Consider the following 26,421-nt stretch of genomic DNA (forward strand, 5'->3'; position numbering starts at 1 on the left):
AGCACCTTGCTATGAATTCATTAGCAAAATCAATTCATCTCAAAAATAATCCTTCATTAAAAACCATGCTACCAACCCCCACCACACTTAACTGGTTCATCACAAATTTGTTAGAAACCCTACCTACACACTGGGCTCCGATAACTAGCACTATTGGGTGGGCACTTTTTTTGGTAGATCCACATGAAATATACTTGTTTAGCATCACTCCATCTTACTGAAGCATTACGCCAGCCTGCCTGCCATCTACACAGGTTTAGATATGACTGTGTAAAAAATAAGAGTCACTTAAGCAACATTTCTTATGAAAAAGGGTTACAAAGGTTTGGGCCCATTCACTTATCCAGTGCTGCTGGAAGAATGTCTCACACATTGTCTACAGAGCTTCTTTGGTTCCAGTCATTCAAGAATTTTACAGAAAAAATAATAATAAAGTTAAACACAGTCGCTCCCAGAGAAATCCATTCATCTCCACTGCCTGTAAAAATCAGGAGGGGTTTTTTGTCTAGAGCAACCGAGATCACAGAAAGCTCCAGGCTTAGCACAGCTCTGCTGTGCGATGAAAACCACCCACAATAATGTAGTTAAAAAGGTGGGCAGATAGGGCTTGGGGACATGATTTAGTAGTAGACAGGTACGGTTGGAGTTGATGATCTCTAAGGTCTCTTCCAACCTTATGATTCTATGGACACACTAAGTGTCCTACCCGTACCAGCACTTTGCTCAGACTAAAGCAGTCAGCTTAACCCTTTACAATGGGATAAATGACAACAACTATAAAATTAGAAAGCAATTCATCTAATCTCCAGATGCTTATTTTGACCCCAGGCCACCCCCAGTTCCTTGAGAGAAGCAAAAATACCAAGTGGCTGCACAGCAAATTAGATGGGGAAAGTTATTCAGATAAAATTAGATGAGCCAAGTAAGTTACTTTTTTTTTTCCAAAATAAATCCTCATCCAGTTCCTTAAGCAATGACACAAATGAATAAGGAAGGGCTGAGAAGCACAGGGAGGATAGAACTGTTCCTTTGCCAGTGTCTGAAAATGCCCAGGGGACTGTGGCTTCCTTGATCCTTCATAACACTAATTAACAAAACCAAATACAATAAATATTAATAGGACAACATTGCTTCCCACCCTTCTTCCCCCTATTCTTCACACCTTTACAAAGCTAGGCCAAACCAGCTGCTGATGCAGAACAGTGAACTGGATCAGGAAAAATTAATAACATAAAAAAAACAGGGGTTTCTCCATCTAAATTAGTTTTTCCACAGGAGGCTGCGACTATTTAGTCCAGAATACTCTTTTTAAGAACCCTATTGTTGAGCCTCTACACCGCAACATGTATTTACCCTTTTTTCAATGGTTGTAGCCAAATTCCTTTTCATACATTTTAAACCTGAGAGGTTTTGGTTTTATTTGAAAGTGGTTGTTCCACCTACACACAATAATGACTTCAAGGTTTTGCCATATGCCTCCTTTTGATGGTCAGGTCCAATCCTATGCCAGGCACTTCCCTGTGTACAGCTGCCACCAAGACCAGCAGTAATGGATCAGCCTTGCATCAGCTCGCATCACAAGGACAGCTTCCTCTACACTTTAATAAATAAAAAACAAACCAAAAGAAGTCACGGAGCACTCCACAGAACATCTTTAAGTGTGAGAACACCCAAATTCACTAAATCTTGAAGGCTGCTTAGAATTTTTTTTCTGCTACATCTTCATTTAATGAAAATACTTCACGCACATACTTTAATCTGCATGCAAACCCACAAACAGCCCATCAAAAGAGTCCGAATACTTTCCAACCACGAACTTTACTGCAGAAAATACCAGTGAAAATTTATTTCAGGTAGATGTATGGTTCTATTCACATGGAGAAGTGAAGATAAAAAGGTTTTTAGGCATCCATTTATATTTAGTTCCTTTCATCACATACATCTACTGCCTGGTTTCCAGAGATCTCAGGCCCTTTCCAGTGCAACTGTAATCACAGGCTTTCAGATCTTGTTAATGCATCTGAGTCACTCAAAATTAGAGGACGCCGTTTTAGGTCGTCATCGGTGTATTGTGGTGGGGCTGAGGCACAGGAAAGGCAACACATGCTGCTCGACCTAGTCCAGCATTATCTGACATTTAAACCAGTCCTTCCTTTCTGTTCATGCAACTGTCTGGAATCTATGTTGGCGATGAATACTTAGGCTGTAAGACAGAAATACAGCTAAAAAAATGAAAAGGTTTCTACTACAAAACCAGTCTATAAAGATGAAATCCATTACATTACCAGTCTCCAAATGCAATCCTTGAAGAATATGCCAGCTAGTGGATGGTTAACTGTTTCAGCATATTGGGCCAGACTCCAAAACCCTCAAGCCAGTTGGTAATTAACAGACATCTAGGTCCTCCACATGAAAGAAGTCTATTGTTTAGACAGTGACACAAATTTTTCCTCTCCTTTTCATTGCCAAACTCTGCCTGTGTTTTAAGATTCCCTTAGGACCATAACAGTGTATGACTTTAGAAGCTCCACTTCTCAAACAGACAATTTGTTTGACTTTTAGTTGCCAGGAATGCAAACATGCTTACATCACAGGTAGAACAAAACCATTTTATGGGCTGAGTGGCTTCTCAGAGATCCCAAATGTCCCCTTTCTTTGATTTAATAAAAATTAGTATCCAAATAGCCTAACAATACCTAAAACCTAACATAACTTCAATAGCAACACAATTGCAACACATAGCACTCGGGGCCTGTAAAGAGTACGTGACAAGCCCAATTAGTAAGCAATGTATCTACAGGCAATAAACATTAAATAGTACGTGACAAGCCCAATTAGTAAGCAATGTACCTACAGGCAATAAACATTAGTATGTACCTTGATAGATAAGGATGGGTTACAGCAAAACTTTTATAAGCCAAAAGGTGTCCCACTGGACAAGTTTTGTAAAGAAGCAATGTCCTGTTTAAAACTGCCTGTTCTCTGATTTATCTTAGTTAAGACCGACGAGATGGGTGAAAAACAAGGGATTAGTTATAAACTATACTTTAACTAACTAATGCAATAAAATTTTAAGAAGACAAAGATACTTTAAGAAGAAAAGAGTCAATAAAACAAAGAGCCAATCCAGTCAGAAAAGGGACAAGAAGGCAAATCAGAGCTGCAAAACATTTTCTGAATGTGCACAGCTTTCCAAGTTCCACAGCTTTGACTGCTTTGCTATTTTATGGAGTCTGACCAATGCCTCTGTGCCTCACCCAAGCCTATCTGGCCATACGACGATACACCCAAATCCCCGCCGCATTCAAGATGATAAAACCATTCCCGGATAAGAGAACTGGGTGAGACAGTTCCTTTTAGACCAGATTTATCTCCTCCCACTCAAAGGAGCCATTTGCGGTCTGCCTGTCTATGCAATCATTCATCTGAAGTCTCTAAATTAAAAGACCAGAACATGTAACACAAAAGCGTAATTCAGCAGCTTGATCAACAGCAGCATTCACCAGGACAGTCAGCCCTTTCATTGTCACCCAAATGAAGGTGCTAGCAAACGTGTAAGCATGTAGAACGGGCTGTTCTCACCTTTCGATGCAGTTAGTCAATCCAGGTCTATGCTGCACAAGCTGATGGGAGAGCCCCAAGAAGCTTATACTGCTGCAGGCAGGTTGCTGGGATGTCAGACAAGCATCGCTTATGAGCTCCTGCCACCTAACAAGTTTGGGAAGAACTGAGCTCACTGGCTCACTGGCAGAATTTGCTGTTATGTTGCAGAAACTCTCTCTTACAGTTCCAGATAAAAGCAAAACCAAAGAAACTCGGGTAGGTTTCAAAACTGACTCAGTGTCATTCATCTTTGTTTTAAGAAAAATGCATTTCCCATTCTTTTTGCAAACTAAATTACTAATTTCTGTTCCGCATGAGAGGCATGCAGTTACATGCTTCCAGCTTCTTCCATCACTCCTGGTTACTAATAAAAGCTTTTGAGTGCTACCAACACTTCACAGGTAATGGTGCAGATTACACCAGCATCACCTCCTCACTAAACGTCCTCTGCAGTCACTTTCTAAAACATGAAAAACTGCATTTGCAATCACATTGATATAAAATACATTTATATACGCATGAATAATGCAAAACTCTGACTGCAATTGGTCTTAAATTGGTCCTTGTGTTAATCTCCAGGGACAGCTTCAGCACTTCCCTGCTCTCTTTTCTGGAGCTAGGTCTCACCGTGAATGCCCACCACGGATCGTATTCACTGCCAAGTGCCAGGCAAAAACCACACTACGGCAGATGGAATAAGCTCTGGCAGCTTGCTCAGAGCAAAGGGGCTGCTCTCCTCAGTGCTGCAGGAGAATGCCACTTCCAAATAAAACTGTCACCGTGGGCAGATTCCTCGTACTTCCATTTCAATGACTTATTGCTGGAAAGAGGCTGGTACACATTTGCTGCTCGCAACCATAAAGTGTATGGCAACTTTATTATCACAAAAGCCCAGTCATTTCCTAAACATATCAGGCAACTAGAAATATGCAATCATGTTATCCAGCCATAAATATGATTATTTAACAGCTCCTTGTTTATGAGATTGCTATACCATCTCGATATCACTGATTAATGTTTACCGCATGGTTTCAAAGCATGCAGGCAAACATAGGAGGTCATTCAGGAGGCATTCAAGGGAGGAAAATTTTAGAAGGAAATAATCTTTTCAAATAACTTCTAAATAACACAATCATTAGGATGCTTGGCTCCATCTTCTCTGTATCTTGTATATTCCTCATATATAATTTGTAACACCACAAGTGTTTCATAACACTCAATATTCACTTACATGTGCACATAAATTAGTAATTCAGTAAAATGAAATTACTTAATCTGCAACCATCACCTCATAACGCAGTATATTGCAAGAGCAAGAAAAACTTGTATTAATTTTAAAATAATTAATTACATGACGGAAATATATTTTTAAAACATGAACTACTATTTTTATTGGGACATTTGTCAGCACATCAGTGATGCTGAGCCACCCTGTTCTAAATGATGTTATAGTTAGTTGTCTGATTTCCTTCTGTAGAGTCAGGCAGTACTTGTGGGCTCATCAGTCAACTTCAAACACAGACACAGATGTAAGCGTGTCTGTGTAGACATTTAAGAGGTTTTATAAAAGTAGAAAGCAGATGCAGGACGTAAAAATCTTCTAGAGGATCCTGGATCTGACCAGAGCTCCAAGTCACACAAACATAGCATTCCTCCCCAGACAAACTAAATTTCTATCTCCTCACAACTAAATAAATACATTTAATAATACCCATAAGACTGAAAATGCTTTTGACAGTTCTTCGAGTGTGTTGTGTTTATCTGTAGTTTCAAGTGGTAGTAAGAAACTGATGACAAACCACCCTCCCCACCTTTCTAAGGGTTGGGGGATTTTTCGCCCCTCTGAAAACTCTCTTTACAGAGCCACAACACAAACACCTGTACAGTAATCACAGAATCATAGAACCATAAAATAGTTCGGGTTGGAAGGGACCTTAAAGATCGTCTGCTGGGAGATGTCCCTGCCTATGGCAGGGGGGTTGGAACTGGATCATCTTTAAGGTCTTTTCCAACCCAAACCATTCTACAATTCTATGATTCAAAGGCCCAACCACCCTTCAGTAACTTGCTTTTACCCTCCCCTGTTTCCCACTCATGTGCCTGCAGCCCGACCGAGCTCAGCCAACTTCCAGGATCCCTTTGGCCAAGACAACTTCCCACAGGGAGCTTAGCGATTGCCAGGACTCCACACCAGCTGTGGGAAGCCCCACAGGTTGGGGGGAGTGCACAGCAGGCTGCCTCACCCCACATCGAGCCCACACCACATGCAGACAGAGGCACCGATATCAAAAACGCTGGCAAATAAACTCTCTAAGACTCATTTTGGAGTTTTAGAAAGCAAGCGTCTTTTATCAGGCCTGGCAACATGAGGGAGCGATCTCCATCACTCATGTGCAGCGAGACAAGAGCTGGGGACAGAATGTTTCCCACTTCCATGCACATATATAAATTCCCCCAGAAATCTTACGCATATTCTATTACTTTCCAAGGACTAATTTTAACGCTACTATGATCTTCACAACAGTCAAATTTCTTGCTAATTTGGAGCTGGCTCCAGCTCTCTGCTTGACCTTGCGCTGGAGACAGGGAGAGGCTGCAGAGGTGATTGCAGAAGACACATCTGTTCTGAACAGATCACACTGCACGCAACATATAATAGTGTCTGGAAAAGCATGATTTGAAAACGCACGCAATAAGAAACATGCTATCAGAGGGACATTCTGTCCAACTCTCAAAAAAATACAGGTACTTGGATGAACTTCACTCTACCTTAGCTTAAATCATGCTATTATTTTATTAGTAGGAACTACTTGTATCAGCATCTCACCCCCCCAAGCACTTCAGGCTAAATGGGGCAACCCCACACCCTGATGGCCACGCCCCCTTCCCGGACCACGCCCACCAGTGACAATGACCCCGCCCCATCCGGGCTCGCCCCGCCCACAAGAGGTTGTGGTCACAGAATCATAGAATCACCAGGTTGGAAGAGACCCACCGGATCATCGAGTCCAACCGTTCCTATCAAACACTAAACCATGCCCCTTAGCACCTCGTCCACTCCTGCCTTAAACACCTCCAGGGAAGGTGACTCAACCACCTCCCTGGGCAGCCTCTGCCAGTGCCCAATGACCCTTTAAGTGAAGAATTTTTTCCTAATGTCCAGCCTAAATCTCCCCTGGCGGAGCTTGAGGCCATTCCCTCTTGTCCTGTCCCCTGCCACTTGGGAGAAGAGGCCAGCACGCTCCTCTCCTCAACCTCCTTTCAGGTAGTTGTAGAGGGCAATGAGGTCTCCCCTCAGCCTCCTCTTCTCCAGGTTAAACAACCCCAGCGCTCTCAGCCGCTCCCCGTGGCCACGCCCATAACGGCTATGGCCCCGCCCATTCCCAGTGTGGCCCCCGTGGCCCCGCCCACTACCAGTTACGGTCCCGCCCCGTCTCCCCGCCCACAAGTGATTACGGCCCCGCCCCCTGCTGGCCCCGCACACGATTGGCTGAGCCCCCCCCCGCCCACAAGACGGCGGAGGCCCCGCCCACAAGGCGGCTGAGGCCCCGCCTCCCCCCCAGCCGCGCCACTGGCCAGCGCCGCGGGCACCGCCCCACCCACCGCCGCAGCCAACCGCGACGGAGCCGGACGCACGCGCCCTTACGCATGCGCAGTGCCGGCGCGGCCGATCACCCGGAAGGTCCGGCGTCCAATCCACGAGGGTTTTCCCTGACCCCGCCAGCCGAGGGCGGGGGGGGGTGGGGTGCGGCCGCGGGCTGCGCGCGTGCGCCCTCACGCCGGCCCGGCCGCGCGGCTACGAGGGAGCGCGCGCGCCCCCTGGCGGGCGGCGGCGGCGCGAGACGGGGGAGCGCGGCTCGGCCCCGTAGGTACCGGGGAGGGGGGGAAAGGGGCAAGCGCCGGCAGCCCCTGTCTGAGGGAACCGGGGCCTCGCCCCGGGGCCCTGGCCTCGCCTTAACGCCCAGCCGAGCCGAGAGACCCCGGCCTAGGGGGGCGGGAGGTGCGGGGCGAGGCCCCGAGCCCAGACGAGTGGCGCTAGGCGGCCCCTGGCCAAGGCCTCGCTCCCACACGGGTGTCCCTCCCCCAGCCACGGGCCCGTCCCCTCCCCCACGGGTCCCCCCCTCGCCACGGGTTCACCCAGCCCACGCGTTTAATCCCACCCGAGGCTCACCTTCCCCACAAATTTAGTCCGGCCAGAGGCTCGCTCTCCCCACAGGTTCATCCCTGCCACGGGTTCATCCCTGCCACAGATCTAGGCACGCCCTACCCATAGGTTTATCTCCACCACGGGTTCACCCTCGACACGGGTTCATCCCTGCCACAGGTTAGTCCCCACCCCAGGTTCTCCCTGCCCACAGGTTCATCCCCACCCCAGGTTTCCTCTCTCTGTCACAGGTTCCACCTTCCCTGCAGATTCACCCACACCACGGGTTCACCCTCGACACGGGTTCATCCCTGCCACAGGTTCATCCCTACTCCAGGCTTGCCCTCCCGATAGGTTCATCTCCAGCCCAGGTTTGCTCTCCCTGCGGGTTTATCCCTGTCACTGGTTCACTTTCCCCACAGATTCACCCACACCACAGGTTCACCCTCCACCTGGGTTCACCGCTGCCATGGGTTTGTCCCTGCCACAGGTTCGCCCTCCCCACGGGTTTGCTCTACCTGCGGGTTTGTCCTTGTCACAGGTTTACATTCCCACAGATTCACCCGCATCATAGGTTCACCCTCCCCATGGGTTCACTGCTCCCACGGGTTTTGTCCCTGCCAGAGGTTCGCCCTCCCCATGGTTTTGTCTCTGCCACAGGTTTGCCCTCCCCATGGGTTTATCCCCCACCACAGGCTTGCCCTCCACACAGGCTCACGCTCTTCACAGGTTTATTTCCACCACAGGTTCACCCTCCCCACAGGTTCAGCACCACTTCAGGCTTGCCCCATGTCAGCCATTGGCAAGCGTTGGTGCAGCGCTCCCAGCCTGATGGGCAGCCTGGCTCCTGTCTGCAGGCCTTTCACCCTGGTCCCCGCAGTAGTGTTGGAGGATGGCAAGATCAACACACTGCTCTCCTAGCTGACCTGGGCCTGGTGATGGCGATACCCCAACGAGTGTAACAGCTCTCCATGTAGCCGCCCCAGAAGATGGACGAGAAAACATGTAAGCCTTAAAACCAAAAATGTGTTGAGCAGTCATTAGTCAAATCTAGTGAGAAACTTTTCTAGGAATCAACAGTCTTCACTTAACCTCTTTCCTCACTCAATCGAATGAAATTTCTGTGTCAGATTGAATGAAAGTGTTTTTTTCAGCATAGGAAAGATTATGTAGCTAACTTATAAGCAAGGTGCATTTTATGCGCTCTGTGTCATGAGTGGTGCTAGTCAAAAATTTGGTATCTTCAGTGTGGTTGAAGGATGTGCTTTGCTTCTCCTTAGTTTTAATCCAGTGAAGATATCTTGCATCTGTTGAGGAACAGATTCAGTAATTCTTTTCCTAAATAAATTAGCTTAGTTGCAGTGCTGCTGTACTGATAGCATTAATTTTTTTTAAAAGGAGAGAGAAATGTGAGCTAATAGTACATGGAGATTATGTAGGCTCCACTAAATATGCTGGTCATCTTGAGATAGCTTCATGCTTGATTGATAATAAGAAGTTACCTACGTTAAAAAAAATTTCCTCACAGAGCTTGTTTTGAGTGTTCTTCTGCTAGGTTTTGACAAGATGTGGGATGACTATTTCACCACAACGCTTTTGCACACAGTGCTCCCACTGATACCCACTGTAGTATTTACTTGTATAAAATTTGAAAAACTAAGCTATAACTGTTAATTTCTCACTTGATCTCTTACTCACTAGGCCATTCTGCACCTCTTGTAGTGCTACGTGACTGCTTTGAAGCAGAGAACCTTACCAGTTCTAGGGAGGAGAGGATTAAAGGTAGTATAGTGTGTATTTTACAGCACTTCTGGTGTGGAAATGATAATCAGAAGACAATAGTTTTGCCTTTTATAGTGTACGTGCAAGATGTTTGTCAGCAGCACTACAGATCCTTCATGGGAAACACTCGCATAAGTATTTTTTCTGGTAGCTGGCGTAGGTAGCCCTGGCCTAGGCTACTTGTTTCTTGCTATAGCCTCACTCCCCTGCACAATGCTGAAAAAAAGAGATGTATCATAGAATCATAGAATAGTTTGGGTTGGAAGGGACCTTAAAGATGATCCAGTTCCAACCACCCTGCCATGGGCAGGGACACCTCCCACTGGACCAGGCTGCCCAAGGCCCCATCCAACCTGGCCTTGAACACCTCCAGGGATGGGGCAGCCACAGCTTCCCTGGGCAACCTGTGCCAGTATCTCACCACTCTTATGGTGAAGAAATTGTTCCTTACATCTAGTTTAAATTTGCCCCTCTCTAGTTTATACCCACTACCCCTAGTTGTATCACTGCAAGCCTTTGTAAGCAAGATAATTGTTAGTGTAAGATATGGCCCCAAGGATCCTATAAAGGGGAAATCCATCCAGAGGTAACAGCCTCGGCCTGGTTTAGAACTATTGCCACCAGATGCCTATTCATACCCTGAGTCATCATCTGGTGGGATTGTTTTGAACATTAACGGGGTAGATGTGTCCTCTGGTTGTTCATTCACTGACCCCCTGGGTGGAGTTGACAATAGCAGCATCAACAATGGAGAAGAGATTGGTGATGTGGGCATCTCTCTTTTTTTGAAATGAAAATTATACTGCGACCTTTGTATGCAACCTTTGCTTCTCCCTGTGAAACCAAATTTTTTGCTACTGGAGTTTCAGGGCATTCGAGCATGAGAACTAGCAAAACAGTTCTAAGGTGAGTGAGTGGTTTGAGCACTACACTAGCAGTGTGTATTTAGTGCCTTTTGACCTATGCAAGATGATAACCGATGACCCAGAAATTAAAAACTGTGTTCTGTCACCCATCCTCTGAAGTGTTGTATCCACTAGTGCAATCAAGACTCAGCATGTATCTGTAAACCAGTAAGAAATACAGACAGCAGTTTTAATTTGCAGTGGTGGAACTTCTAACTAGAATTCCAAATGTGTATTTTTAAGCACAGATATTAAATACACTTATTTCTTATTATGTTTGATTTATGATACTGTCACACACAGCAGAAGGATACTAGTGGCCCAGGGCAGATGATGTTGTTTGGAGCAGTAGTGTAGGATTCCAAAAAGTGTTGTGGGCATTTTTTATGCCTGGACTTTGATCTTTACGCATTTTTTAAAACTCATGAAGTGGTGTTGAAAGTGCAATTTTAAAAGATAAAGTACTTTTAGCGTTGCCTGTTGGTATTGAATATTACATTCTTAGCTGCTGGTGACACAAGCAGCTGGGATTGTGGTGACAGAAAGTGGTTACTTTCTCCACAGCTGTCATGACGCTTTTGAGAGTAACTATAGACCCTGTACTGCCACAGCATTACTGAGCTTCTGGTACCTTGGGCAGCACAAATCATTCTCTGCTGAGGAAGAAAAAATAAGGAAATACTTCTTTACTAGCCTTACAAGAACACAGTGTTTCGTGAGTGTTGGGGACATGTCACTATAGCACATCTGCTAACAGAGATTTGCTGTCTGAAAGTGGGATGTAAGCCTAGTGTGGTGATACTAGACTCTAGCTCTAGAAATGGAATAGGAAAACAGATTTACTTATTCTTTTGTGCTTGATCATTGAAGGAGGAAATTGTTAACCATGAGAGAGAGCCTGTTCTGTTTTCCAGCATGATCTTTTGACACGCTGAACCATATTCATTTTTCAGAGTCCTTGCCAAGGATGGCACTGCTAATGTTTTAACAAGAGCTTTCATGAATTGGCTTAGCACCTCAAAAGTACATCACTTGGAAAAGAAGAGGTGCTATGAACCAGATTGTGATCAGTAGTTTAAAAATATTTCTTTAAAACAAATGTTCTTTATAAATCTAGTGGAGGGAGGAGGCATGGTATGAGGAGTATATTAATTATTGCAACTGATATGACTTGGTGAACAAAGTTTATCAAACTGCTTTTATCCACAAATATGTTGAACACTTTTCCCTTTGAAAACGTACCAGAAATACTGATAGGATAGGATAGTCAGCTTATATAGCTAAGAAAGTTTATAGCTATAAACAAAATTCTAAATGTCTTTTGTGTAGTAATATGTTCAGTTCACTCTGTTTAAATATCCTCCTGTGTCACTTCTGTGAGTTTCAGTGGTGACTAATTTATAGCATTACTAATTTGTTAGGGTTTGGAGAAAGGCTTCCACAGCACCCTTTATAGATACACTTGAAAAGATACTTGAAGGGAGCATCACAGACCATCAGAAGCCACTCCAGGTCATCACTTGACTGCCATTTCACTTTCACAATTAGGTTTAAGAGTAGACTTCTGAAGGTGAAAGCCTGCGAAAGAAGACAACTTTCCTGCTGGTTTTTCAGAAGTGCCTCCCAATGGAATCAGTGGGCGTCTTTCGAGAAGTCCGCTGGGAGCTACTTGTGTTTTTAGACTTCCTGGGAGCTGTGCAAACTTATAAGTGGAAATTTGCATTTCAGGTGATTTGAAGACGTTTTGGACACAACTAGAAGGCAGAAGAGTAGACAACATATTCGAGCAGTTGCAAAATGTGCTGCTGTTGCTAAAGCAAAAGATAAAGAATGGAACTGCCACAAACCAAGGTTTGAAATCATTGTAACTGTTTAGCAGGACTTCAAGGGAGCTGTGGCCTGCTTTATTTAGGGCTGTGTGATGTCTGCTTGGTTTTAAATTACTTAGGAGCTGGTGTTTCTAGGCACTTCTAAAAATATATCTCCTTTTTAAGAAAAGACTAATCATTGCAGGTGCATTTTGCCATTTTCTCAGTTTACCTGTGTACTTTTTCAAACAATGTGTAGCTCTTAAGCACATGGAACTGAAATATTTATTCTTGAGAACTAATGAAATATCAGCAGTGCCTTGTGGTTTGGGTTTTTTTGTCAGAAGTTTTAGGCTTTCAAGGTGATCTCAGTGAACTGAATGGTTTTGGGATGGGATTATGATCATGTAAGTGTTATTTCACATCAGAGGCACCAATATAATGTGAAACAGTAGAAAAATGTGACAGGAGCGCATTTAAGATTGTTTCTGATTTCCAAGGAAATAAGTTTCCTTTATCTGCATCAAAATCTGAAGTCCAATAAGCCTGGAGCAATACAGGTTTCTTTTTACTGGTTTATTTAATTCAGAAAATTAACTTTTTTTTTTTGTTTTAGTTCAGCTATATAAATGTAATCTATGGATCTTATTGCTTTTTATGCAGAAGAAGTACGGTAATTTAAGTTGCATTGCACTGCTTGTTTTAAATCAGTAGCACAATTTTTTGTGTACCTGAGGACCCACATCTTGATTTTTGTGACCAACTATTACAGCAGTGTATAGAGGAAAGTTGAACTTTAATCCCAAAATGATGCAATGAATCTGTGACATAGTTAAATTTGAATTCTTCTTTGCTCTGTAAAGATTTCAAACTAAAATATTAACATTTGTCTGCCACCTTGTAATATTTATTGCATGGGGTAAGAGGCTGAGACAGAACTGTTCTCTTCTTTATATTCTTGCTATCTGAAGGTCATTTCCACCAGTTCAGGAGTAGCATTAATTTGGCCTACCATGATTCAGCCCTTCTTAGCCAGAAGATGACTAGCCTGATGTCAAAGCAAAGAGAGAAACTTACATTAAATTGTGTTCACGTATGTTACTGCCACTGGAGGGTACAGGTTTATGTGCAATAGGAAACATTGCAGCGGCTTTCCAAAAGCCAGAGAATGCTGATTCACATCTACAGATACAAGTTGTAACTTTGCTGTAATTCGTAGATGTGTCCATTAAGGACTGTGGTCAAAAGGTTTCTAATAATATCAGTCTTGCAATGCATAATGAGGTAAAAAGCATCTCTGAGGGCTTACACCTTGTTTTCCTTTTTAATAGTCAGTATTATTGTCCCTGTTATGGTTATTTAAATTACACTTCGTATCTGTTTTATTTTGGGGGTTGCATAGAATGCTGTCAGGCTTGGACAATGGTGAATGAAGCTAATCTCGGTGATCTCTTAACTCTGACAAATGGTACGTGTGTCTTGATTGTATTTATTTAGTATGTGGATTTTGTTTTACTCACGAGGAGCTTATTTCCCTCAATTGAAATCAGTAAAATAGATCAGAGACACCTGTTAGCCTTACAAGGGGAAAACCACAATTATTAGTTTCCTTAGGTACTGAACTGTGGAATTGCACCTGAGTTTGTACTTCTGTGGTTTGTGTGTGTATATGGCTCGAACCAAGTGAAGAGAGTTTGAAGTTGTACGCCCTGGTGAACCCGAGTCATCTTGTGTGTGGCTCCACGAGCCATAACACCCTGGCATACTTTTACCACAAATAATGAAGAGAAATATGTATATGTGTTTTGTTTGCATGTTGTCTCTTTGCACTCGGAAAGATACATGGAAGAATTTAATGTGCAGATCACCTGGTGATCTGTGAAAAAGGCTAAATATTCATGATGCATTTTTGCCCAAAGTTTGTCAATGCCCACCTAAGTTTTTCCCCTTTGAGGAACAGAAAGGAGAGAGAGGGAGGGAGAAGAGAAGCAGGAGAGAAAGTTGGAGAATGCTGTGTGTCAGCTGGTGGCTCACTTGCACACCTATATGTAAACACTTCACTTTTGTGTAAGCTATAAAAAGCAGCTTGTTTTTTTAACAGGGCACTTGCTAGCTTACTCTTTGTTAGCTGCAGTTCATAGGATGCATTGATTTTAATGTATTTTGGCAATTATCTGTTTCATAGCTGAAGTAAGTTTGATTATAAATTGAAATATCGATTGCTGAAGTTTTTGCTTACATTCAATTTTTTTTCAGTGAGCGATGTGCTTGACAGAGATGATTTAGAGGAAACGGAGCCCAAATTGCAACATGTTCTTACAGATGACAATACTGCAAACTCTATAGAAGATTCTCACAGGTCAGTGTATTTCATATTTAGTTCCAGTTCCTTATTTGACATAGTCTTTACTGCATTTCTCTTGAATTTCTAAATTCAAAGTTTTAAACGCAGATTTGAATCCTGACAGTTTTCAAAGTGCAAGTATTTTTAATATAGGAAAACATGAGGTTTTGAGTAGACTCGTCTCATTTACCGTGTGAGAACCGTTGCAGAATAATGCAGGGCATTTGATTGTGAATAAAAATCCATGAGTATTGCCAGGATTATCAGGGTTAGGACTTAACGGTTTTTTTAGTTCAGTTCTCAGGCTTTCACAGACTGTGCAGATTGTCAGGTACATGATTTAGTCTCCCTGTATTTAACCTCAGGTACTAACTTTGAAGATGCAAGTAAAGATATTGTTCCCTTTATTTTGCTTTAGTGTTTTCTGTGTTTTAGCATGCAAGTTCTTTCTGGGAGGAAGCTGCTCCCTGCCCTTTTTTTTTTTTGTGATGCTATTGAACATGTCTTCATATGATGTTAAGACAGTAACACGGTGCACACAGTGATTCAGTGAAACCCTTGGCGTTTTAGCAATGGGCTGTTTCTTTCCTGTGCTAATAGTACTGAACCACTAAAAAAGTGAGCATTATACTAGTTGTCTGAGATGCTGCTCCGTTTGATTTGTTGGTTGTTTTTTGGTTTTTTTATTTTTCATTCCAAGTAGCAAAGAGAAGGAAATGGAACAAACAGGTTCTGGGAGTAAAGAAGCATCTAGTAAAATTCAAGATCTACATTTAAGCCTGCAGTATCAGAACCACAAGTGCTCTAGTGCATGTCTTGCCAACAGACCAATGAACTCCTACAAGGGTGAAAATCCTCTCAAGATACCAATCCTGTTTCACTTCCAAAGACGCCATGCAAAAGCAAACTGCCTTTCAAAATCACTGGATGTGAATTATAAAGCTCCTTGCGGCCGAAGTCTGAGAAACTTTCAAGATGTACAAAACTATTTGTTTGAAACAGAGTGTAATTTCTTATTTGTTGATTACTTCTCCTTCAACACGTATGTACTGTTGGGCAGGAACACTGTAAATCCCAAACCGCTCGTGTTTGATTTTGATATTAGCCATGGAGCTGAGTCTGTTCCCATTTCCTTCTGTAATGATCTTGACCGTGCAAGATTACCTTATTTCAAATACCGGAGGTCATCGTGGCCACGTGGATATTATCTTAACAATTTCTCCAGTGTGTTTGTTGACTCTTGTGACTGCACGGATGGATGCATTGATAGGTAGGTAGAAGAATCCAATCCCAGACAAGTAATGTGTGATGCCTCAATAGAGGGGTGGTGGTGGTGTAAGTGTGAAGGCACGTGGTACCAAACAGTGCCCGATGATGAAAGTCCAGTGCTGCAAGAGTATCTGTGGTAGTCGTTCTGTGCCATGCTCTATGTTGACTGACTCCACTTTGTATCTTTTTTGTATCTTTGTATCTTTGTCTTCTCTAGAACTTTGGGTGCTCCTACCCATGTCTAGCCTCTGTTGTAGGGAAGGAAGCGATCAACAGGTGGATTATTGTGTTCCTTTCCCTTTCTTCCTAAACTTGTGGTGCTTCTCCAAGTGGAGCTGGCAAACAAATTCCTTACCATTGGGAAAGGAACAGGGAGGGGAGAGTCTTCTGCCAGCAGAGGAAGGAACATTTCCCTGGCAGGCAGGGAAGCATCCTGCATGACATTTTCTGCTGTAGCTCCTGCTGTGGAATGGTATCATGGAGATGGCATGGGCAGCCTGGAGAGATGAGATCATTTTGAGACCTAGAAGGTTACTGAGAGTGGAATAAGAAACCTCCCCGTTCACAGCCTCTGCGTCCCGTCCTTCCCATTCAATAAACAGAAACTATGAAACCCTGTGGTCATGATGCATTTATGTTCTGAGCAGCTCAAATGGTGTTGCTCACTGCTGTCTTTTTCAAAATCTGAGTAACTTTCAGCTACCTATCCCTCTGTGAGAACCTGCTGCAGTTAACATCTGCGAGTTTCATGATAATATTATCCGCTTTCTTAAAGGCTGTTTGTCTTTGACCTGATTTCTCCCTGTAGGTGTTACTTGGTCTTGAATCCATTTTGTATTATTGATATCTAGAGCATGTGCACATGCTGGTGCTCATTGTAATTGCCCATGACCCAACAAAAGCTTGAAATCACAGCCTGGTATAATGGGGCTTCAATGATTAAAGTTATTTAGTTTGAGCTGAGCAGTGGGAGGCAGCAAGCGCATAGCGTGCTGCTGCTTTGCACTGAACTTAAGAGTTGAGATGCTTTTGATGTGTGGTTTTGGGGTTCACGATTTCATAGAATCATGGAGTCATAGAATTATAGAATAGTTTGAGTTGGAAGGGACCTTAAAGATCATCCATCGTTCCTTATGTGTAGTCTAAATCTGCCCCTCTCCAGTTTATACCCATAATTTGGTCTGTTGCTGTTTGCATAAATGCTGTAGGTCTTTGGAGTTGTCATGACACAAGATGGTGAAGACCAGCATTATTGGTTGAGTTCTCCAGTCTGCAGTGTGAAAGTCTGCACCTCCTGGGGGCCAGGGCAGGAGGAAAGTGATGAAGTAGGGGCTAACAGACTGGGATGCTATGTCAGAACAGCTGATTTTCATTCATTCATTCAATCCATTTGACGGTGTCCTCTTTATAATAAATTTCAGCCATACTTGAGCTGTTTGCATGTGCCTTCTACAGAACTTGCCAGAAGAATGGGATTAGGGTGGAGAGAACACGATTATTGTGAAGCACACATAACCAGGCGAGAGGCAGTGAGAAGGGGTAGGGTGCCTGACATGGCCTTGTAGAGTAAAAATGAGGGGATTAAAAATATAGGTATATACTAGACTGCGTTTGTATAATCAAATACATTTTAAATTGTCTGATTTATGCTTTATTTACACTGCCCAAAATAAATTTTGAAATTATTTATTGTTAATTTTTAGGTCAAAATGTGCATGCCTACAGCTAACTGCAAGAGGCTGTAGTAAAATTTCTCTGTCTCCAAATAGTAAAACGTCTCATGGATATAGTTACAAAAGGCTGGAGGGACCTGTTCCTAGTGGGTAAGAAAGACCGAACTATTAACTGTTATTTTATTTTGCCTGCTTTTATTTTGCCTGCTTTTATTTTACTCCTGTAAGTGTAAGTGCTGTTTCTGGATTACTAAAACCTTCCATTTATGTTTTAGCTTTACTGGCAGATCAGGATGATAAAAATAACTGGTGTGACTTGAGTAGTAGGAGAGGGAAAACCACTTTTATCCTGCAGGTATAACAATTTCCACAGCTTAGTTCAAGACTCGGGAAGAGTATGAAGAGTAACGTAATAGTTAGGTGCTTCATAGGGATTTCTGCTTCTTTGTGATTTACTCCTATAAAATAAAAAGCTAGCATTTGTTTTTCTTGTCTACATATCTGGCTATCAGATTCTTAAAATTGATGTATCAGAAATTAATAAAGTAACGAACTTCAGAGCAGTGCTGCACAATCAGTTTTAGCCAGAGTCTTTATCTTTTCAGTCAACTGCCTTACTAATGCTCAGGAGAAAAATTAATAATAGCAACTTTGTTTTAATAATGCATTCGTTTATATTGTGTTTTGTTTTGCTTCCTTTTGACAGAGTTTATGAGTGTAGTGTGTTGTGCAGGTGTGACAAGATGATGTGTCAGAACAGAGTTGTACAGCATGGCATTCAAGTCAGGTTGCAAGTGTTCAACACGGAGAAGAAAGGCTGGGGCATCCGCTGCCTCGATGATATCGACAAGGGGACATTTGTTTGCACTTACTCAGGTAACAGAAGGTAACCTGTGGAAGACTTATAGCATAATTCTCTCTCTCCTGTGGCCTCTGCCCTGGAATTTTTTTGAGAACCAAACAGGAAAATGCAAGGTTGGAAAAGAAGTGAGTCAATATAATCATAACTTGCAAGATAACCAAATTGACAGAAGAACCTTGAAGAACTTTTCAATGTGATGGTGCCAGACAAACAATCAAAACATTCTGGAATAAAACCTATCTCAGACTGTTGATTTTTCCATTTTGGCCCCATGCATCCTGTGCCAGGGCTAGTTTTCCTTCAGTATAAATGTGTTCATGTTTTACTTTACCCAATAATGTTCTTGTAATTATTTAATATAAGTTTGACCTGCAATAGCAAGTGTGACCCATTTTAGCAAACGAAGAATTTAAGTAAAATAATCTTATCTTTTTCTTCCAGGCAGATTAATGAGCAGAGCTGAAGCTCAAGCATTGGGAAATGCTGATCAAGGGCTGAAAGAGAAGGGTGCAGTGAATGACAGAGGCTGTGGCTTTTTTTCTAAAAAAAGAAAACATGACAGTAATTGTTCAGACAATGTGATTGAACTCATGCAGACTGGCAAAAATGATGTTATTGAGAATCAGGACGATGAAAATAAATCAATCCTGTAAGTTTACCAAAGCAAGTTTAAGCATAACAAAACTAATATTCTGCTATTCTATAAAGTCCTTCGTAAAACTCAGAGTAGACCTGAATGTCCTCAGCTGAATGTGTTTTATTTTCTTTCTTAACTTTTTTTTGTAAATTCCTGATAATTTCTTCTAGTGGGACAGAATTTCTCCTCTATGTTAATTTTACTTACTTACTGCACCATTTGGCATTTTCTAGAAATCCAATTCATCTCCTGGGTTTCCTTGGTCTTTTCAAGGCATTAATCGTTATGCTAATTTGAAAGAATTAATGAAAGATACTTGAGGTAAATGATTTAAAGATATTTGATGACACTGAGAGGTTCGATAACAAATTTGCCAATAACTCTCCTGTCTTTTGCTCCCAGTCTCTAAACTTCTTGTTTTTCATAACGTAACCTTTCCTGCTAGAAGTCTTAACCTTTCCCACTGGGAGCCTGACAACACCTTGCTTTTGCAGTTTACTATGCAAAAGTTGTGGTCCTGTTTTCATTTTACAGTTAGGATCTCATAGCCTATTGGGATTCCTAAAATCAAAATACTGCAAAATAACCATGTGGCTTTGTCCATAGCATTCTGCAATTTTATCAGAAGGGAGTTGGGAGCTTGTTTTCTTGAACTGTATTCCTTACTTTGCCACACTGCTTTGTAAATATCTTCTTTGCATTGCTTCTGAATTATTGCAAATTCTTGCTCATTTCATAGGAGAAGATCATTGTGGATCTTTGAGAAGCACCATGAAATTGCAAATGGGAACTTTTTAAAACAGTATATTCTCACTTGCATTTCAGTATCTTGGATCCCTAATAAATTCATCATTTTGTAAATTACATAATTATAAGCAATCTGCTAGATTTTATTTCTGCTAAGTGCTATATAACTAAAAACTGTGGGGAAGGAAAGCTTTAAAATGGCATTTACTGCACTGCTACCTTCTATCTCATAAATCTATTTTACTGAGAATAAAAATGTTCTACATGGCCCACACATGAAACATAACCTTGGCCCAGTGATAAAGTCTTGTTATTCTGTCACAATTTTTTCTTGTGCCTACTGCACCTTTTGAATTTACAAAGATTTTTAAATCTTAAGAAAGGTTTCAATAGTAGCATTTGTTGCCATTATCAGTAGCCCAAAGAAATACAATGGGGTTTTGTGGCAATAAAATACATATAAATGTTTTACACTGAAAGTTTTCTTGAATTAGACCTGTTACTTACTGCTAGACATTGCACAGATACTAAGATTAGTTTTAAAAGTGGTGTTTTTAACTGCAGGCTGAATGTAATCCAGATTAATGTGATTTTTAGATGTTTTAAATGTATATGCCAGATACTGCTTCCTGTCTTCCCCCAACCTGCTCCTGATGTGAAGGGCTGAGTTTCGTTTCTGGGAGAGTGTTTTTTATTATCTGCCATATATTAACTGTTTCCTCCTCTGTCTCGCTCCCTATCCTTTGTCCTGGTAACGTCTTTACTTCCCTGTTTGAAAGCTGCTTTCACTGTCATAACTGTGAAAAGTGGTACAGGAAAAAGGCAAACTTTGTCAGTAAATGCTCTGTTTTGAGATGATCTGATATAATAATAGTAAAACAAGAGAGAAATTGGTTCTTGGCAGAAGAACTGGGAAAGGATGTAAAAGCAGCTGCTGATCTCTCAAAAAAGTATGAACAGTAGTATTTTTACAAATACTACTGTGAACCTAGCTTAGGTCCTCAGTTCTTAATAGCAAAATTGTCACAGAATTTGTCAGACTTGTCAGACTGCATGCTCTGGTGTAATCTTGCCTTTATGAATCATAGAATCGTAGAATAACCAGGTTGGAAGAGACCCACCAGATCATCGAGTCCAACCATTCCTATCAAACACTAAACCATGCCCCTTAGCACCTCGTCCACCCGTGCCTTAAACAACTCCAGGGAAGGTGACTCAACCACCTCCCTGGGCAGCCTGTTCCAGTGCCCAATGACCCTTTCTGTGAAGAATTTTTTCCTAATGTCCAACCTAAACCTCCCCTGGCAGAGCTTGAGGCCATTTCCTCTTGTCCTGTCCCGTCACTTGGGAGAAGAGGCCAGCACCCTCCTCTCTACAACCTCCTTTTAGGTAGTTATAGAGAGCAATGAGGTCTCCCCTCAGCCTCCTCTTCTCCAGGCTAAACAACCCCAGCTCTCTCAGCCGTTCCTCATAAGGCCTGTTCTCCAGCCCCTTCACCAGCTTTGTTGCTCTTCTCTGGACTCTCTCCAGAGCCTCAACATCCTTCTTGTGGTGAGGGGCCCAGAAATGAACACAGGATTCGAGGAGCGGTCTCACCAGTGCCAAGTACAGAGGGAGAATAACCTCCCTGGACCTGCTGGTCACGCCGTTTCTGATACAAGCCAAGATGCCATTGGCCTTCTTGGCCACCTGGGCACACTGCTGGCTCATGTTCAGTCACTGTCAACCAACACCCCCAGGTCCCTCTCCTCCAGGCAGCTTTCCAGCCAGACTTCTCCTAGTCTGTAGCACTGCACAGGGTTGTTGTGCCCCAAGTGCAGGACCCGGCATTTGGCCCTGTTAAACCTCATGCCATTGGACTCTGCCCAGCGGTCCAGCCTGTTCAGATCCCTTTGCAGAGCCTCCCGACCCTCCAGCAGATCAACACTTCCACTCAGCTTAGTGTCGTCCACAAACTTGCTAAGGGTGCACTCGATGCCTTCATCCAGATCATTGATAAAGACATTGAACAGGGCTGGACCCAGCACTGAGCCCTGGGGAACCCCACTTGTCACTGGCCTCCAGCTGGATTTCACACCATTTCCCACCACTCTCTGGGCCCGGCCATCCAACCAGTTTTCCACCCAGGAGAGTGTGCGCCTGTCCAGACCAGAGGCTGACAGTTTCCCAAGCAGAATGCTGTGAGAAACTGTGTCAAAGGCTTTACTGAAGTCCAGGAAGACCACATCCACAGCCTTCCCCTCATCCAGCAGCTGAGTCACTTTGTCATAGAAGGCGATCAGGTTAGTTTGGCAAGACCTGCCTTTTGTGAACCCATGTTGACTGGGCCTGATCACCCGGTTCTCTTGCATGTGCTTCATGATAGCACTCAAGATCACCTGCTCCATGACTTTCCCTGGCACTGAGGTCAGACTGACAGGCCTGTAGTTCCCTGGGTCCTCCCTCCAACCCTTCTTGTAGATGGGCACAACATCAGCCAGCCTCCAGTCCAGTGGGACTTCCCCAGTCTTCCAGGACTGTTGGAAGATGATGGAAAGGGGTTTGGCCAGCACATCCGCCAGCTCCTTCAATACCCTTGGCCCCATAGACTTGTGGGTGTCTAGTTGGGCAAGCAAGGCTCTGACCACCTCCTCTTGGATCATGGGAGCCTCATTTTGCTCCTCTAGCTCCTGGATTTGTACACAGATGGAACAACTTTCTTTATAATTAAAGACTGAAGCAAAGAAGGCATTAAGTACCTCAGCTTTTTCTCATCCCCTGTCACTGTTGTTCCTTCTGTGTCCAATAGGGACTGTATGGTCTCCCTAGTCCTCCTTTTATTATTTATATATTTATAGAAAGATTTTTTTGTTATCTTTCACAGATTTTGCCAATCTGATTTCTAGTTGAGCCTTAGCCCTTCTGATTTTTTCTCTACACAATCTCACTTCCCTCCTGTAGTCCACCCAAGAGGCCTGTCCCCTCTTCCACAGCCCATAAACATTTCTCTTCTTCTTGATATCACTCAAGATCTCTCTGTTCAACCAAGCTGTTTTTTCCCCTGCTGGCTTTTCTTCTGGAACATGGGGATGGCTTTCTCCTGAACTGCTAGGATTTCCTTTTTTAAGAGCTCCCAGCCCTCATGGGCTCCCTTGCCCTTTAGTACTGTCTCCCATGAGACTTCGCCAACCAGCCTTCTGAAGAGTTCAAAGTCTGCCCTCTGGAAATGTAATGCTACTGTCCTACTAACCACCCTCTTCACTTCACCTAGAACAGAAAACCCTATCATCTCATGATCACTTTGTCCTAGGCGTCCACCTACTGCCACACCCCCCACAAGGCCTTCTCTGTTCACAAACAGCAGGTCCAGGAGGGCACCTTCCCTTGTTGGCTCATTCACCAGCTGTGCAAGGAAGTTGTCTTCCACGCACTGCTGGAACCTCCTAGACTGCTTCCTTTCTGCTGTATTGTACTTCCAGCAGATATCAGGCGGATTGAAGTCTCCCACAAGAACAAGAGGCATTGATCTAGAGATTAACCCCAGCTGTTTATAGAAGAGCTCATCAGCTGCTTCTCCTTGGCTGGGTGGTCTGTAACAGACTCCCATCACAAAATCTACCTTCTGGTGGGCTCCTCTGATTTTAACCCACAGGCACTCAATCTCCTCATTGCCACAATCCATCTCAATGGTGTCCAAGTCCTCCCTTACAAAGAGGGCTACCCCGCCTCCTCTCCTACCCTTCCTATCCCGCCTGAAGAGTTTGTACCCCACCATAGCTACACTCCCGTTATATGAACCAGAGAATCTTAGAGGAGCGTGTGTTGTGAGAGTTAGCTTATAGGTCTTTTTGTCTTTTATAATTTCCTTTTGACCTTTCTGTACAGGGTTCATCCAAGGAATTTAAGTATTGCAACTATGAGAAGGCCTGGAACTAGAACAGCTACTTTTCATAATCACCACCAAAAAAAGGTAGTTATAATAATAAGATAGATTCATTTTTCACTGTGCTGAATATGTATGTCAGTTTTGACCTTTTCATCTTATACATTTATATAGTTCTAACAATCTTTCTTCATGAGATTGTGTCACACCGTGAGCTAAGCTGGCATGCTGGAAGCCATATCCCATCCCTTCTCCATCATCTGTCCTTCAAAATGTTCCATGAGACCAGCACTTTCACAGCCTTCGCTTCTCCACCCTTCACTTACATTCCAGCCTTAAGAGTTATAAGAAATCATTCTCCCCTCCACCCCCTGTTGTAACTAACTGCAGGGTTAGGGGGTCGGAGCGGTAATACTTTTGTGATGTCTCCCCAAAGAATATGGGGTGAGAAGAAAATCTCAGGAGTCAGACACAGCGTTCTCATGCCGTGCCACAATTGGGAGAATTTGATCTTACCTGGGTGTGAAGTGTATTCTGCAAAGAGGGGAAGCTGGGGTAAACTTACTCTGTAGGTTTCATTGGTTTCATTGCACTAAAGAAATGCACGTGGGATTTTCATGCTAACATTTGGCAGTGCTGCCTGTGTCAAAACTCCCATGCTAATCACCTTTCTGTGGTGGGAGGGGATAAGTTTTGCCACCTCTGTTCATTTTACTGAAGCTATGTAAAAAGCATGTTTGGGTTTGGTTCAGCAACTTATGCAAACATGTTTAAATTCTGGTGAAATCGTGGGGATGAAAGCAGTAATTTAAATGTTTTATTGAGTGGGGAACTCCTTCCAGGTTATTTTGAAGGATAGTTTGAAATTAAGATGAATGTTGCATTGCAATAAATGTATGGACTTTTGAAATTCGGCTATAGTTATGTATTACAGTAGGTTTGAAACTTCAACCCCAGAGTCCTAAAACCCAGTTGCTATCCTGTATTTACCCAGAGTTGCATACAGAAACAATGTATCACAGCTGTTTCATTATCTTTTATTCTGTTTAAAGGAAATTGATACACTGGTGCTCAGTGCCACCTCAGATGAAGATGATAGTTCTCAGATTCATCGGTCAAGCAAAACAAAACTAACCAGTGGAACAAAGAAAGGAAAAGAAAGTAGGTTTGCAGAGCTGTAAATACCACACTCTTAGTACACTTGTACCCCGTCAGGTGATAGACTTAAAATGTAGAAGGTGGTCTTTGGAATCGGGCGGGCCGTGTTCTCAGAGTTGATGTTGTCCACATAATGCTTGAGTTGTCCTAAGAGAGCTCAGTGGTACAGAAATCATTGGTGCCTTGCATATTGCAGTGTTTTAAGTGGTACAGTGCAATGTTTTGTCTGCGAAGTTGATCCTGGGACATGTTGAACAGTGCTGACAGCAGCTTCTCTAATACAGTGCAATTGTGAGGTCAGTCTTGCAAATCCTTTTCTGTCATACCCAATACGTGTTCTAGTCAACAGAAATTGAACGGGATATAATATGGGAGTGAGGGGGCCTCAGACTGGAGAGGCGGTGTGAAACTGACGCTATTTGCACCTGCATCTTGTTTGTCTGAATTACAGTTTGTGATTCTCTCAGGATTTAAGATGGAGAATCATGATAAAATGCTATGTGCAAGAATTCAATTTGGAGTGTGCTTCCAGAGAAGGGAGAGACTAGATCAGTTGAGCAAGTGCTCTAGGCACCGCAACCTGAAACACAGACATTTGCAGGAGGATTGATGAGAGGCGTGGAAAAGGGCAGTTGTGTTACACACTTGCAAATAGCAAGGAAGCTGCATACATTTTGGAGAACAAACAAGGGTGGGTGGATAAGAGATCTGGGCAAAACAAGAGAAAGGCTTTGGCTTTCAACTGGCATTGAAAAATAATGTGTCCATTGACAGAATCCACGCAGCAGCAGGAGGAAGAACATCTGATGGAAATTGGACAGACAGAGGCTGCTGATGAGGACAGTGCAGAAAGCAAAAGAAAGAGCTTGTCTCTTCAGGGTGTTGATTGTGGCAAGCCAGGGGTGATGGATGACACGTGTGTTTTGAGGGCATCCAAAAATGTACCAGTAAAAGCTGACTGCAAAGAGGAAAACCACAGTCAGTCAAAACAAGACTGTGAGGAGGCCAACAGTGACAGGCCACTTCTGAAGAATGATGATGAAGTCAATATTTATGTACTGGATGCCACAAAAGAAGGAAATGTGGGTCGTTTTCTCAACGTAAGTAAAGTTGCTTGTGTTTTCTTGATTGTCTTAGCTTAAATAAATTAATTATATATTTGCATAAACTAGAAAGCTTTCATGCATAAAGCATACTTGTGGTAGGTGCATGGCAAGGCAGGTACATGGTGCTCCCTGCACTCTGAAGTGACAGAAAAGCAGGTGGGTCACACTGGCTGTTAGTGCCCCTATAAGATGATCCATGCTATGTACTAGCTGTAGTTTTTGGCGCAACTAGGTTCCCGAGTGAAATATTCCCCAGTAATGAGTGACATCTCTGTCTTGAATTTTTGAACAGCTTTTTTTAGGGGGGGGTGGGAAGAGCAAATGGCACATTTAGTTGAACCACAAGCCTTCTCCCAGACTCATTTTTTTGTTCCCTAACCATTGTAAATTCTACCTTTTGCTAATTTAGAGTAAGTGTTGTGATACTCTAGGTAATGTCTCTACTGCTCAATCATAGGTACAGGGTAGGACAGACCACTTCGTGAACCTATCTGCTAAATAAGTCTCTCAATTTTGAATTG

The 26,421-nt window shown here is 43.1% G+C and overlaps 2 protein-coding genes across 2 annotated transcripts in view; one reads left to right on the forward strand and one right to left on the reverse strand.

Annotated features, from left to right (window-relative positions):
• CAB39L (calcium binding protein 39 like) overlaps positions 1 to 3,600 on the reverse strand; it is a 65,321-nt gene extending 61,721 nt beyond the window's left edge. Inside the window, exon 1 of the mRNA XM_069881522.1 lies at positions 3,583 to 3,600. The gene's annotated coding sequence lies outside the window, so the exon portion shown is untranslated. The remainder of the gene's footprint in view (positions 1 to 3,582) is intronic.
• A 4,893-nt stretch (positions 3,601 to 8,493) lies between these two features.
• Positions 8,494 to 26,421, forward strand: part of SETDB2 (SET domain bifurcated histone lysine methyltransferase 2) — a 59,203-nt gene continuing 41,275 nt past the window's right edge. The window contains exons 1-11 of the mRNA XM_069857285.1: positions 8,494 to 8,752; positions 12,163 to 12,285; positions 13,645 to 13,710; positions 14,499 to 14,601; positions 15,290 to 15,856; positions 17,559 to 17,678; positions 18,235 to 18,404; positions 18,832 to 19,039; positions 23,639 to 23,723; positions 24,689 to 24,797; positions 25,569 to 25,894. Of these exons, the coding sequence (XP_069713386.1) occupies positions 8,737 to 8,752; positions 12,163 to 12,285; positions 13,645 to 13,710; positions 14,499 to 14,601; positions 15,290 to 15,856; positions 17,559 to 17,678; positions 18,235 to 18,404; positions 18,832 to 19,039; positions 23,639 to 23,723; positions 24,689 to 24,797; positions 25,569 to 25,894 (1,893 nt within the window). The 5' untranslated portion in view covers positions 8,494 to 8,736. The remainder of the gene's footprint in view (positions 8,753 to 12,162; positions 12,286 to 13,644; positions 13,711 to 14,498; positions 14,602 to 15,289; positions 15,857 to 17,558; positions 17,679 to 18,234; positions 18,405 to 18,831; positions 19,040 to 23,638; positions 23,724 to 24,688; positions 24,798 to 25,568; positions 25,895 to 26,421) is intronic.

This window comes from Phaenicophaeus curvirostris, chromosome 1 (genome assembly GCF_032191515.1).
Source record: "Phaenicophaeus curvirostris isolate KB17595 chromosome 1, BPBGC_Pcur_1.0, whole genome shotgun sequence".
NCBI classification, from domain to species: Eukaryota; Metazoa; Chordata; class Aves; order Cuculiformes; family Cuculidae; genus Phaenicophaeus; species Phaenicophaeus curvirostris.